Below are 13,421 nucleotides of genomic sequence, written 5' to 3'. Positions count from 1 at the left end.
GACACACACCCCTGTCTACATCAGTGGAGCTGAGGTGGAGCAGGTGAACAGTTTCAGGCTCCTGGTAATCGACATCATTTACCATCCTGGTAAATAATGTGCAGAAAAGGCTCTACTTCTTAAGGAATGTTAAGAAGGCTATGTTCTGGCGACAAGTTGAGGAGCAATAGAAAGCATCCTGACTGGAAACATGACTAACTGGCATGGTTCGTGCACGGCCCAGGACAGGAAGGCTCTAAATGGGGTGATAAGAGAAAGATACTGTAAAGAAGTATCCACTATCGTAGCAACCAGACAACAGAGCAGCTTCATTCCTCAGGCTATGACACTTGCATTCATTCTACAATTCTTTTAACATTATAACAAGATAATGATCAATTTTCTTTTCCTGGCGTGACAACAAAAGGCTTCCATAAGCAACAGACATAATGATATTCTAACTATTTCATCGTGACTTATATCAATTTCCTGCCTGCATATTGATTAACCTGTCTGGTCTCATACACGCAATTATGATTTCAGCCTTTTTGACACCATGTTCACATTGATTCAAGCCACCGGCAATATTAAAAATGGCAAAGGACATCAATTAAAGAGCCATTCCAAAAGCTCCTGACTTGTATATGAAACAAAATGTTAAAAATAAAAGGACTCCTACTCTCCATCAATGTTGGGGCTTTGCCAAATCTTTGTTTTCCACAGCAATTAATCCAACATGATACCCTGATATATTCACTCTAATACCTCACCGTTACTTTCACTTAATCAATGTTTAACAAGCCTCCGGTGTTGTGTAACAGAGCGAGCGCCGTACAGTACCAGTATCAGCTTGCATTGTTGAAATAAAGACCATGGATTAAATTTTCGATTTGAAGCACCAGGACTGTCTGTCAAGTCCACCGGGTTGGAATTGACAGATAGTACAGCGCCGCAAGGTTTACGCTGTGGAGGACAATCATGTATTTTTTATTAGCCTAATGTGTACTGCAGCAAAACAGCTATGGCTCTTAGAGGGCAATCAGCATGCTTTGTGGACTCATTGTTCGAATGTAAAAACCCTGGCGCTAGCAAACAAGTGAAGGAATGAATGCCAATTTCAATGGTCAACACTTAGAGGGGATCTGTCACACACCATTACAGTGCATCTTACTTTTATAAGTAAACTGTACAGTGCAAGTACTTTAACCTTGCTTAAATGTACTACAATACATTTTTAACAGGTTATGAAACAGTCTCAGTTTAATACTAATGCCTCTTTATGAAATACAAAAGAAAACAAGACCATCAGCGAGAAGATTGGCTATTTCTGTATAATTTTTGCAGTTATTCTGAAGCCTGTCACCGGGTCAGAATCTAACTTATCCGGGTTAGATACTCTGTTTTATGGCAGAGTGCTGAGGATGAACTGAGGGGTCTCAACAGCCTGAGGAAAGAAGCTGCTCTGTAGTCTGGACGTACGCCAATAAAACAAAGTTTAATTTTATTCACCATTGAAAAAATGCTTTTCACACATCCCAGAGCACAAAGTGAAATCTTCAGGTTGCTTCTTTTGTCCGACCACCAGTCCAAAACCCAAAGACTCTTCATTCACTGTCATTAATGAGAAAGAAAAGCAGCAAATCTTTACATTTAAGAAGCTGGAGCAAGCAAATGTTTGACAGTCTTGCTTGAGAATGACTAATACGATGAATCCATTATATAATTGGCGATTCATTTCATTTCTATCGACTATTTGATTAATCGTTGCAGCTCTAAAATCTACATTTAAATTAAATGTTCAACCTTCCTGACTTATCAATAATTAAAAAGCCACAGAAGGGCAGGAGGATCCTACAGGTTTCAAAGTCTTGACAGGCTCACTGTAGCTGTTAAATGACAAACTAAAAAACATTTATGTGCAGGCAATTCTCCACATTACCACGGACTTTACAAATCCAACGAATCTTGTCCTAAATATCATAAGAAAACAACAAGGAATTGTCTTTAAAACTATTTACTGTAACAGCATGGCCTTAAAAACTCACACGTTTTGGCATCCAGCCTTAGTCAGGGAGTTAAACAGGGAGTCGAAGGCTTGATGTCGAAATGCATTTGTTTTAAGGTCTATCACGACCATGCCGTGACAGGAAAGGCATTTTAATAGTTTAAAGGAACACTCCTTTGAGTTCTCGTTATATTTATGTCTACATGCATCTCTATACATGCATGGACAATATATACTGACAACTCCGCTACAATACAAAAGCAAGAATGACAAATTTTGAGATGATACTTGAAAAATACTGTATTTTGGGGTCAAGCACTCTTACAGAAGTTCACATTGACATTTCCTTCAAAGTACACTGATCGACAAACAGAAGCCATGAGCACACTGTTTCACATTTACATCAACATTCAATTCAACCTTCTTTCACAAACTGTTTGGTTAAAAAAAAGAGAAAACATGACAAATGCATTATCACATTGTGCTATGAATTATCACAGCATGTCGTTGAAGAAGAAAGCCCTTTATGGTGACAATAGATCATGATGAAACATCGTGATGAAGAAATGAAAGCTGCAGCAGATCAGCTAGTATTTACAATTCCCACAATTCTTTGGTTGTTTGGTCCATTGTTGTCATTGGTTCAATGAGTAAATTATGCCAATCAATACATAAATCTGCTAAAAGAAACACATTAATAGAATTGTTTTGGGTTCAGCTATAATCCACATGTAACAACATGAATCACAATAAATAATTTTATGAGATTTGTCTCTCATCTACCATATCTAAAAAACTGGTATCTTCACTACTTTTACTACCGCTGTCACTGTCAGTAATATTCATATTTATGCTACTATGGCTACTGTAATTAATAGTAAAATGTTCGGGCAAGCATCCGTAAACATTATTGTTTCATTAAAGAGGGACACATTGCCTTTTGACCTTTTATTGCAGCATAACGCTAACATAATTCTGCTTTTCTGCAAATATCTGAAGGAGAATTAAATAATATACACACAGTTTTGGCTCATCATTACTGAATCAAAGGTGAATAAAAATCCCCACATTGAGGATTCAGACTGAATCGCTGCTCAAGTAGCGATTCACACCCTGTGCAATTTAATATTATTACTTCTTACTTCACATTAACAAACTAAATCAGGATGAGAACTGCCATGGAGAAATGGTTCATGGACACTTCAGCCTCCTACATGCATCAGACTAGCAATATGTAAAACTTTAAAACCCTTAATATTTTTAAATTAACAGTGACATATTACCTTTTAGACATTTTTACTCTAATACGAAGCAGCTCTATGACGTAACTCAGAATCCATTTAGCAGAAAAACTGCAATTCCTTGGATGCTATAGAAGGTTTTCTTGAAAGTTCTGCATTTGAAAGATCATTTTGTGGATGCCACTCCAGGAAACATCCCATGTGTTGTTTCGTATACAAATATCTCTTTCAAAAGAACCCGGTCTTAAAGTTGATTTGGAGTCAATATTTCTTTAAACTAACCATGGACCAAGTGACTGCAATGTGAGAAGGGTTTCCCAGAGTCAAAAAACCCACAAACTACAGAGCTTCTTTAGCATTGTTTTGCTCATTGTGTTGGTTTTCTAATTCACAATCTCCAATCTTATCAACTTTGTTTTCAGAAAAAAAGCGCACTAGCAGGTGAAAAAAGGTGGAGCCTTTAGCAAGATAAGAGCCACATGTTTTTCTCAGGACAGCACTAAAAGGAGAGTGAATATTGGACTTTGGATTTATCAGGTGGCAAAAAACACAACTTCAAATTAATGTTAAAGTTGCTCAGTACCTTTTGGAAATATAACCAAGAAACATATCCCCATAAAAACTTATGTTAGTGTTGCATTTCAGGACTGTTTGTTGCCAACAAATCAACTGATGCAGCTTTGAATAGTTTGTCTCTTCATATTTCTGATTTCTCTCCAATGATTTCATTGTAGAGAGGTGTCTTTAATATTCTGCCCTTTTCATATATTTAAAAGGGGGTGGACAAAACATTAGAAACATCTCTGAGTATTTCAGGATGTACTGCAAGGCTACTGTATTGTATACTAGACAGGCGTACCTATATCTGGTAACTCGGTGTCTAAATTTGCCCCCCAGATATCAAACTGAGTAACATGCTCAGTTAATGTAATGGGTCCTGAGTACTTTCATAGAAAAGTAACAAGCTTGTGTCTCCATATGTAGTGTAAGTATGACATAATAATGAGAGAAATACTTATCTCTTCACTCCTATTGCAAAACCTGTGGTTACGTTGGATCAGTGCTCTTGCACATTCTTTCTGCACATAGACCAGACGGTTCTCCTGACAGGAGGCTTTCTGTGACACAAACCAGGACAGGAGGAGTCCAAATATGGAAATGGTCAGATAAAAATAAGGATTGTTTAACTCCCCAATCTTGGCCCTGAGTGGAGCAGCGAGGGCTAAATATAAAACCGTGTGGTTTTTCATGTCTCGCCTCTGCTGCAGTTCACAGGTTCCTCAACATTTCATTAAACTCCTGTTCCTCTCCTCTGAGTCCAGAAACCTCAAGAAAGAGGAAGCTTCTCGTGGGACTGAAGCTGAATAAATACAGCAGTGTATCATTACACACAAAATAACTTTAGACTACTGCCTCAGTGTGCCAACGGGTGAGAAATGGCACATGATACTTGTGCAACTACATTGTCCTCTCCTCCTGAAACCTGTCACATCAGAAAATTGTCATTTCTACAGAAATGGACATAATACACCCTTTTTACAAATGCTTTTTAAGTCGCTCTATAAAACCTGTGACTCAAAGGAGAGCCACAAACCACCACTACAGTACACTTTCCCTTTGTCCTCTATGTAGAGTGTATTTTGTCTCTTTCCTAGGGTTTGGTACCACGGCAGAATCCCCAGCAGGCTTCATTTAGAGTGCTGCTCAGCAGAGTCGAGAGCCAGAGAGCCACAGATCCTCATGGATCTGCAGCCAAATCAGAGGCCTGATACTCTTTGTGCTCTCAGCAGTCCGTGGGGACTGAGGGAAGGAGGTGTCCTCTTCCGCCTTGTCAGTACTTATTAATCCCAAAGATCCTCACACCATGCAGCTGGGGCAGCTTGGGGATGAGTACAGTGAGCAAGGAAACTGTGTTGACCACAAAATGGACACGATCGTATTTGGTGTAGAAGCTGGTTAATATATACCTGCATCAGAGAGAGATAAGAGGAGAAGAGATAATGTTAATAAGCCTGAGGAACATAACAAGCTCTGTATGGAAGAAAAACTCGGATTCAAATTCAGAATGGTAAAACATCAACTTAAAGGATAAGTTCACCCAAAAATGATTGTTTTTTTTTTTAATATTCTCACCCCCTGCTGATGGAAAAACGGGTGAAGTTTCATCGTCCAGAAAACATTTCTGGAACAAAAACACAGCAAAACAGCGTTGCAGCATTCTCCTAAACAACTGAAGTAGGTGGGGAGTTGTTTTAGAATGTAAACAATTGAAAAGAAAAACAAATGATTACTTGTCCAGAATAATCCAAGTCTAAGGAAGCCCCGGGATCCTGAATTGATTTGAAAAGACGTTATTTACACCCTTTTCAAAGTCAATTTCTTCACCGTAGCTGCTAAGGCTAATGCCCCGTCTGAACTGGGTGCACAAGCTGGGTGTAGTTACACATCCGAGGGTGTAAATACACATAACAGCTTTTCAAATAAATTTGGGATTTCTGGGCTTCCAGACACTTGGATTACAATAAGCGTACTGTATGGAGCCATTTTATATTTTTACCTCCGCCGAGTAGGTTATGTTTTCGCCCATGTCCATTTGTTGGCTGGTTGGTTTGTCAGCAGGATTACACAAAAACTACAGAACGGATTTCCATGAAACTTGGATGGAAGGATGGGACTGGAATTTTATGTCATTGTCTTCAACATTATGAGATTTTCAACATTTCTCTTAAATAATGCATGGATCTTGATGGGAAGAAAACAAATCAGGCGAATGTAGGTGGCTGGTGTCTGAGTGAGTGCAACTGATGTGGATCCAAATAAAAATCCAGAACTAGTGGATTTAAATATGTTTCATTTAATGTTGGATAAGGCTTGGCGAAGGTATGCACTCTACTTTTTTTTTTAGAAAAAAAAGTCCCCAGCTACTTCAGTAGTTTAGGAGAATGCTGCAACAATGTTTTGCTGTGAAGCTCCAGAAATGTTTTGTGGACTACGAAACCTCAACCAACTTTCCATCCGCATGGGCTTGAGTAGATAATGAGTGTATTTTCATTCTTGGGTGAACTTATCCTTTAAGTATGTAATAACCTTTCACTTATTTTTCTCTTGATAAGCACTGCAAGATGTTTCCTAACTCTTGAACACAGTGCCAACACTTGAATCTGTGAGACGGTTTCGACATGCTGAACAACACGATTGCAACATCAGGGATTATCACTGAACTAAAGCATGCACATGTGATGCTACGATACATCTACATATTTATTAAGCTCAAGAACATTTCAATTAACAGACAAACAAGTCCTCAGCACTTCCTTTATTAACCCTGACTGTGCCCTGATACCCTGATCTGATATAAACCAAATTATTAGATATAACTGCACTCACTAAGGAATTTTTTGAGCTAAGAATAAGGAATTGCACATCCTGTTCTCTACTGAACAAGTGAGGACATGTAATAAAAGGCTCTCCAGAGACTTTCGCAGATGTGTAGGTTTCCCATCCGGAGCTGAGAGACTGACCACTTGTCTCGTCCTGCTGGCACCAGCCTTGAAAACAAAATGACTAAGAGGCCTGTGAAACGAGTGTGTAAAAGCGTACCCCTGCAAAAACTGCTATCACTACAATGTTCAGGGCTGAGCTGGCAAGACGACCCCAGGGAGCCAGAACACTTCCTCCTAGCTGAACTCATGAAGGGCATGAAAGCAGCTGCAAATACAAGGTCTCTTAACAATGTGTGTGCTCGGCTAATAAGGCAGCAGCAGGGGCGCATCAATCAACTCCAAAAGAGAGGTACAAAAGGAGTGTTATTTTTAATGAGGTACATTTTTCGCAGCAAGGAAATTTAACAAACCAGTTCAATCTAAGATAAAGGTGAAGAAAAGTCACTTGAGGTAGCAGACTGATTAATAGTGCATTCATGTGGTGTCAGAATAATCAGAAAATTAGTTCTCTTAATGGAAAAATTCACGCGAACGCCTCCTCAAGCTCAAGTCGGAACAACAACTTGGTTCTTGGTTTGTCCACTTTGACATCATATATGCAGAAACATGGCAGACGAACGTGAATGCTAAGTCTGGGACAAAATCACTTTGTGACACGAATCTTCAAACTTCTAACTGCTATCAAGATGTTGTTATGGCGTTGTGAGCAACTCCTCGCAGTGTCCATGTTGTTTCCACATTACTGCTTAAAAGCTCATGAACACACTGAGGTCAGAAGAATTATTTCCCAACACGGGGAATGGGACCCAAGGAGCAAGTTAAAGTAGAGTAAGGCGCCTGGCTGGCACAGGAGGAAAAAGCACTCATGCATCTCCACAGAGACCCACAAACACAACTGGTGCTGGTAGGTGAGAAGCCAGTGAGGGATCATGTCCATGTCAGAACAGTTTATCAGAATGTACAATGTACAGATTTTAAAACCCTTTGAGGCAAATTGCGAATTGTGATTCTGGACTATGTAAATAAAGTTTTCTTGACACGACATTGGGAAGTTATTCTGTTGGGTCTGTCAACACCTCACCAATGTCAAGCGTTGGCACCCAAGAGTCTCATCTTGTTTCTGTACTTAAGTTTAGATTCATCCTTAATGATCAGCTGTTCCTTCCACTTGTTACACCACTGAAGGCCAAGCAATAGGATTTAAGGGACACTTACAGGACAATGGGTGTGATGGTGAGGAACTTGCGTGAAGCAGTGAACTGCACGCCATAGTCCATCTGCTCCCAGTGTGTGAGGAGGCGAGCCTTGCCCTGATCAGGGGTCTCGAATGGCGTCCCTTTGACGGTGTGAAGCAAGAGGTACATGCACTGCAGACAAAAGACAAAAAGAAGAGGACTGACATATAAATATAAAATAAGAAATTAGTTATTAACAGGTTAAGGGCTTTGTCTCTGGCATGTACTTAATTTGCTGTATAGACCCCAAAACCTAGCAGGAAGCCCCCAAGCAACAAGTGGATGTGTTCTGGGGATTCCCAGTGTTAGGAGAGCTTTAAAAGTTCCCATGAAGCAGCTAATTAAATTGTATTTGCTTTGGCATATTTATATGTCTTCTGTAAACATGTTTTTGGTGTGGCTCCTGACACCCTGAGGCTGAGTGAGCAAATAGGACCACTGGCTGCATGGCTTAACTGAGCTTACTAGCTAACAGCAGCTATAGTACATTTAGCAGCAGTTAATGGGTTACTTTAGCAACAAAGCTATCGATATCTGTCCATCAGAAAAGTCTATAAATCGCCCCAGTACTGTAACTGGCTTTCGTCATTCTCAAAGCCTTCGTACGGCCCCAGTCCAGAGGCTGCTGGTAGCAGTAGTTAGCAGTTAGCAACACATAAAGCCATCTGCCCAGAGTTGAGGCGGAGCAGACGGAGGGCAGCAACAAGATAAAACCAGAGAATATTTTCCATAAAGTATGATCCAGTTTTACCCAAATCAGTAAAAAGAAGGTGTTTGTTTGTGTTTTTGTACAGGGATATGTGAGGCGAGCCACCAGAGACACTGGCCCCGTCCTTCTCCTCCTACTGCAGCAGTATCGTAAGTATTTAGAAAGCACTAATTGGACACAAAAATAGCATATGCCCCCAGAATATATGCGGAAGGAGTCACCAACATTTTTAAAATAGTTTTTCAGGAGAATACAAACTGTTACGACCCCAGAGGACATATAAACACTTCTATTAATGAATGTGCTTTAATTTTCTCTGTGATCTCTCTGTGTTACCCAAGTGTGTGATTGGTTGCAGGTGTGTTTGGTTGAGTGATGACTGTGTGAGTGTAGGTTGTCCAGGGAGCTGATTGGTCCAGCCTCCAAACCAGAAGTTAAAAGGCCGGCTCCTCCCAGTTCCCGTGGGCTCTCCTCCCTCTGCATCCGGCCAGACTGCCAGCATTACTGTTTGTGTGTTCGATTTGTGTTTTGAAATAAACCTTTTAATCTTTTGTTGCTGGTAGTTCTTGGGAGATGGGAAGAGGGAAGTTTCATATTCATTGTTGTGCCAGGGTTTCCCCTAGGCCCTGGTTGTAACACAAACTCTACAATACCATTAAGAATACCTACAGAACAACTTTTTTTCCCCATTGTTAGGCCTGATACTGGCGTACAGGTGAGAGCAAGACAAACAGTATGTGATAAAAAAAATCTCCTGTAACAAGCTCACACTGCTGTTAATATTATGCTTTTCTCAGAAACTGTGAGCCAGCCAGACAGTTAGGTAATCAAAGCTTATGATACAAGAGTCAGGAATAAGTCAGCTCTGAAAACTAAACGCTGGTTGAATCATTACTGGCACCAATCTTTTAACAATGAACATGACTAAGGACAGTTAAGCCTTCCTGCAGAGATTTGTCACCCTCTGACTCCTTTGTTAAGTCACCTTCATTCACCACATCCAAAAGCCATTTACAAGGCTGCACTGTATGTGTCCTTCACTGATTTGACAAATGTTAAAGGAAGCTGGTTGTGCTGGATGCCCCCACTCACCAGATTGTGAATGAGGTTGGTGAGGGTCCATACCACGGGTACGCTGGCGAAGGGAATGCTGAGCAAGATGACGTGCAGGAGACCGATGCCCAGGATGTAAGACAGCCACATTCCTCTGCTGTTCATCACTCGGGTGTTGGGGTTCACCTCGCTGTGTGCCGTGCCCACATTCATGATGGGACTCTGCTGACTGTACGATGTACAGACACTAAGTGATCTTAGTCTGAACCCAGCTGGTGTGACTGTCTGTCTGCTGTAAAGTAAACAGAAAGGAGTGCGCTGGATTATTTACAGACTGAAACAGGTTATCAAGCAAGTTAATAATCTAGGGAGTTATTAAAGGATAAGTACACCCAGAAATGAAAATTCAGTCACCTCCATGCCGATGGAAGCCAGGTGAAGTTTCAAAGTCCACACAACATTTCTGAAGCTTCTCAGCATAACAGCCTTGCAGCATTCTCCAAAGAAACTGAAGTGACATAAATATCAAAACAAACAGAAAAAGAGCTCCATACAGCTCGCCCGGTGTGACCCAGGTCTCCGGAAGCCTTGAGATCCCAAATTGATTTGAAAATACATTATTTACACCATTTTTAAGGCGTCACTGTAGCCACTAAAGCGCACCCCATCTTAAGTTAGAGCACAAGCTTTTTTGAGGGTGTAAAAAATGTCTTTTCAAATCAATTTGGGATCTTGGGGCTTCCAGAGACTTGGATTTCACCGGGCGAACTATAAGGAGTTATTTCATTATTTTTTAAGGTTTTATAAGAAATCTACTTCAGTCGTTAGGGAGAATGCTGCAATGCTGTTTTTTTGCAAAACCTCCAGAAAGGTTTTGTGAAACTTCATCCATCAGCATGAGGGTGAGTAGATATTGACTGAATTTTCATTTTTGTGTGAACTGTTCTTTTAAGACTTATGACAATTAAATGAACTTTGCTAAACTGTCTATACCATCAACTTTTCACTGAATGACTTGCTTGCTCCTAACTGAAGTTTAAAAATTATAATGTTGCTAACTTTCTAACTAATTTTCAGTGGAACCAATTTATTTGTTGTTTATTTAGCTATTGTTACTATAGCTACTCCTAGTGAGGTCCACATGAATGTATTACCAGAAAATGACAAAAAGAGCATGATCGTGATGGCTGTGTGATCATATCATGTTTTGTTTGATTGTTGTTGTTTTTTTACAAAAATCTTATGTCTAAGTAAAGACATTCTGGCAAATTGTGATTAAAAATTAAGAAAATGGTTGTTGAAGTTTTAGATTTACACATATGGGGTGTTTTGTGCCGTAACTGATAGCAGTGGTGCCAGATATGTAGCCATCACCTTAATTAAGGATTTTGCAAAAACATGATGTGTCACTGTGAAAATCCTTATCAATATTCCTCATTATCATTACATTAGTGATATTGATTTTACCCATCAGCTTCAGAGACTGCACAATAAAAGCACACCTGCAAGCCAATCAGAAACCAGCGTCTTTGCGGCCATGATATAAATAGAAGTAACATGTAACTGAGGCTAAATGAAGATACAAGTTGGCTAATTGTAGAAAAGTGATGTGAAGCCATTATCTGCCCGGATAACAGTAATTGACTGACAAAGAGTAAACAGTGTCATTCCAGCATGCTGTTCTCTGAGTTCAAAACGTAACCGGCTACATAATTATCCGTAACGTGGCTACAAGTGGACTAGCTAGCAGCGCTGCAGGTAAAAGTACACTAGCTAATATGTGTCAGTTTTAAAGCAGTAAATAAATCATTACACTCACTGCAGAGAAAAATGGCTTCAACTCCGACCTGTATTGGCACTGGTCCGTTATCACAGTTAGTGTCTTGTCGATGCCTCCAGTTATGTAAGTGATAGCATCACTGCGAGACCGGCGAGGCTCCGGAGCGTCGATCAGTCATCCGGCACCATCTTTGAGCTGCAAAACGTGCGGCTGCGTGCTCGCGGGGGGCTGCTCGTGGGGCTCACGATCACTCGAGACACTTTTCCTTCGTCTTCCAGACAACAGCTGGTGACAACACAGCACAGTTCATGACGGAGCGTCACCGATGGTCGTTTTCACGGCCGCCGTGTCTTTGCTCTTCGCATTCCGCTCCGATTGGTCGATATGGGTCACGCGGGCAACACTGACCAATCGCGGCGCAGTGCGTTGAAAGAACGTGGACTACGCCCCCCCTCCGACGTCACAGCGAAGGAGGGATCCGAGGAAATGGGCACGATTGACTGGATAACGGGAAAATTTTAACATTTTTTAAATTAATTTCTAAATAAATTGCACTTAATTTGTGACATTTATTATCATTTAAAAAATAATTAAATTTTTTATGTGTTTATTTTTGTTTATTTTTGTTTATTTTCTAAATATTTTTGTATTTTTGCAACATATGCATCTGGAAATTTGACACCCTTGAAATAAAAGTTTTAAAAAAAAGAAAAAGTGGCTCTTAGAGATTTTTTTAACACCATAAAGCATTAACTTTTTCAATATTTTTGCTTTAGTTTTAGTTCATGAAGAGCGTCACCAATAAATTTGTGACACATACTATCATTTAAAAAAAAAATGTTTTTTTTAAATGTTTGTTTTTTTTCATTTTTTGTTTATTTATCTAAACATTTTGTATGGGAGGTTTTTATCTTCTCTACATTTTTTGCAACATAAGCAACTGGAAATTTGACACCCTTGAAATAAAGTTTTTAAAAAAGAAAAAGTGGATCCATTTTTTAAACACTATAGAGCATGAACAATATTTTATTTTTAGTATAAGTCCCTGACGGAGCAGCACCAATGGTCGTTTTCACAGCAGCTGCATATTTACTCTTCGAATTCTGCTCCGGTTGATCGAGATGTGTCACGCGGTCAACACTGACCAATCAGGGTGTAGTGCGTCGTAGGAAGGATCCGAGGAAACGGGCATGATTGACTGGATAATGGAAAAATTAAACATTTTTAAAAATACTTTCTAAATAAATTATACTAAATTTGTGACATTTTTTTTTATCATTTTAAAAAATAATGGAAAATATTTTAATTTTTTTGTTTATTTTCTAAACATTTTTTATGGTAGGTTTTTATCTTCTCTACATGTTTTGCAACATAAGCAACTGGAAATCTGACACCCTTAAAATAAAGTTTTTAACCTTACGACTTGTGCAACGACTCTGTAAGGTCACACCCACACTGAGTTTAAAAGCCTGCCAACTCCCCTCCAGTTAGTTAGAACTGAGGACGCCTCTTGGATGAGAAGTGAAAGGTCTTCAAGAAACTGAAACAAGTCCAGTTGCCTACGATACAGCGCTGAGATTATGTTCACATGATCATACTGACAATGCTAATATGTTGATGTGATAGTAGGTATAATGTTCATCAGGTTCACCATCTTAGTTAGGCTAATTAGCATGCAAGCATTTGCTAATTTACACTAGAAACAAACTAGTTAAACTAGAGTGCATACCTCCGCCAAGGCCCAACAGTCCCCTTTAATTCAGTCAGGCCTGATCCAAAGTCACTCTATTCACTCTAAATCTTTAACTACCCATAACTGCTTAACTATAATCTAAGATCACCAGATCAAATTGTACTCACTCACAGATACCAGCCACCTAACTATACCTGATTTACTTTAAAGAAAGTAAAAAAAAGAAAGAAAAAGAAAGCCTGGATCCAGCCCTTTATCTGGATCTGCACCAAAAGTTAATGGG

The 13,421-nt window shown here is 39.6% G+C and overlaps 1 protein-coding gene across 3 annotated transcripts; it reads right to left on the bottom strand.

The window, feature by feature from the left end:
• Positions 1–2,258: 2,258 nt before the first annotated feature.
• On the bottom strand, positions 2,259–11,704 carry ormdl3 (ORMDL sphingolipid biosynthesis regulator 3). Of its 3 annotated transcripts, none has more exons than XM_073490251.1 (4): positions 11,485–11,704; positions 9,705–9,957; positions 7,884–8,035; positions 2,259–5,192 (listed from the first exon to the last, which is right to left on the bottom strand). In XM_073490251.1, the coding sequence occupies exons 2-4, from the start codon at positions 9,876–9,878 to the stop codon at positions 5,057–5,059; spliced, it is 462 nt and encodes a 153-aa protein (XP_073346352.1). In that variant the 5' UTR covers positions 9,879–9,957; positions 11,485–11,704; the 3' UTR covers positions 2,259–5,056. The 3 variants fall into 3 exon arrangements, with proteins under 3 accessions (XP_073346352.1, XP_073346353.1, XP_073346355.1); XM_073490252.1 differs by having other exon boundaries at positions 9,705–9,954; XM_073490254.1 differs by having other exon boundaries at positions 11,513–11,704.
• Between the last annotated feature and the right edge of the window lie 1,717 nt (positions 11,705–13,421).

The sequence above is a fragment of the Pagrus major genome, chromosome 20 (assembly GCF_040436345.1).
Source record: "Pagrus major chromosome 20, Pma_NU_1.0".
NCBI classification, from domain to species: Eukaryota; Metazoa; Chordata; class Actinopteri; order Spariformes; family Sparidae; genus Pagrus; species Pagrus major.
Note: the sequence above shows the minus strand (reverse complement) of the source record. Positions and strands in the feature narration are given on the sequence as shown.

Bases quoted from the DNA above. Each gene is read 5' to 3' on its own strand.
- ormdl3 (XM_073490251.1), bottom strand. From the start codon at position 9,878: ATGAATGTGGGCACGGCACACAGCGAGGTGAACCCCAACACCCGAGTG. The intron at 8,036-9,704 runs GTGAGTGGGGGC...TTTTGTCTGCAG, and splicing joins CCAACCTCATTCACAATCTG to TGCATGTACCTCTTGCTTCA. The intron at 5,193-7,883 runs GTAAGTGTCCCT...TCTCTGATGCAG, and splicing joins ACCATCACACCCATTGTCCT to GTATATATTAACCAGCTTCT.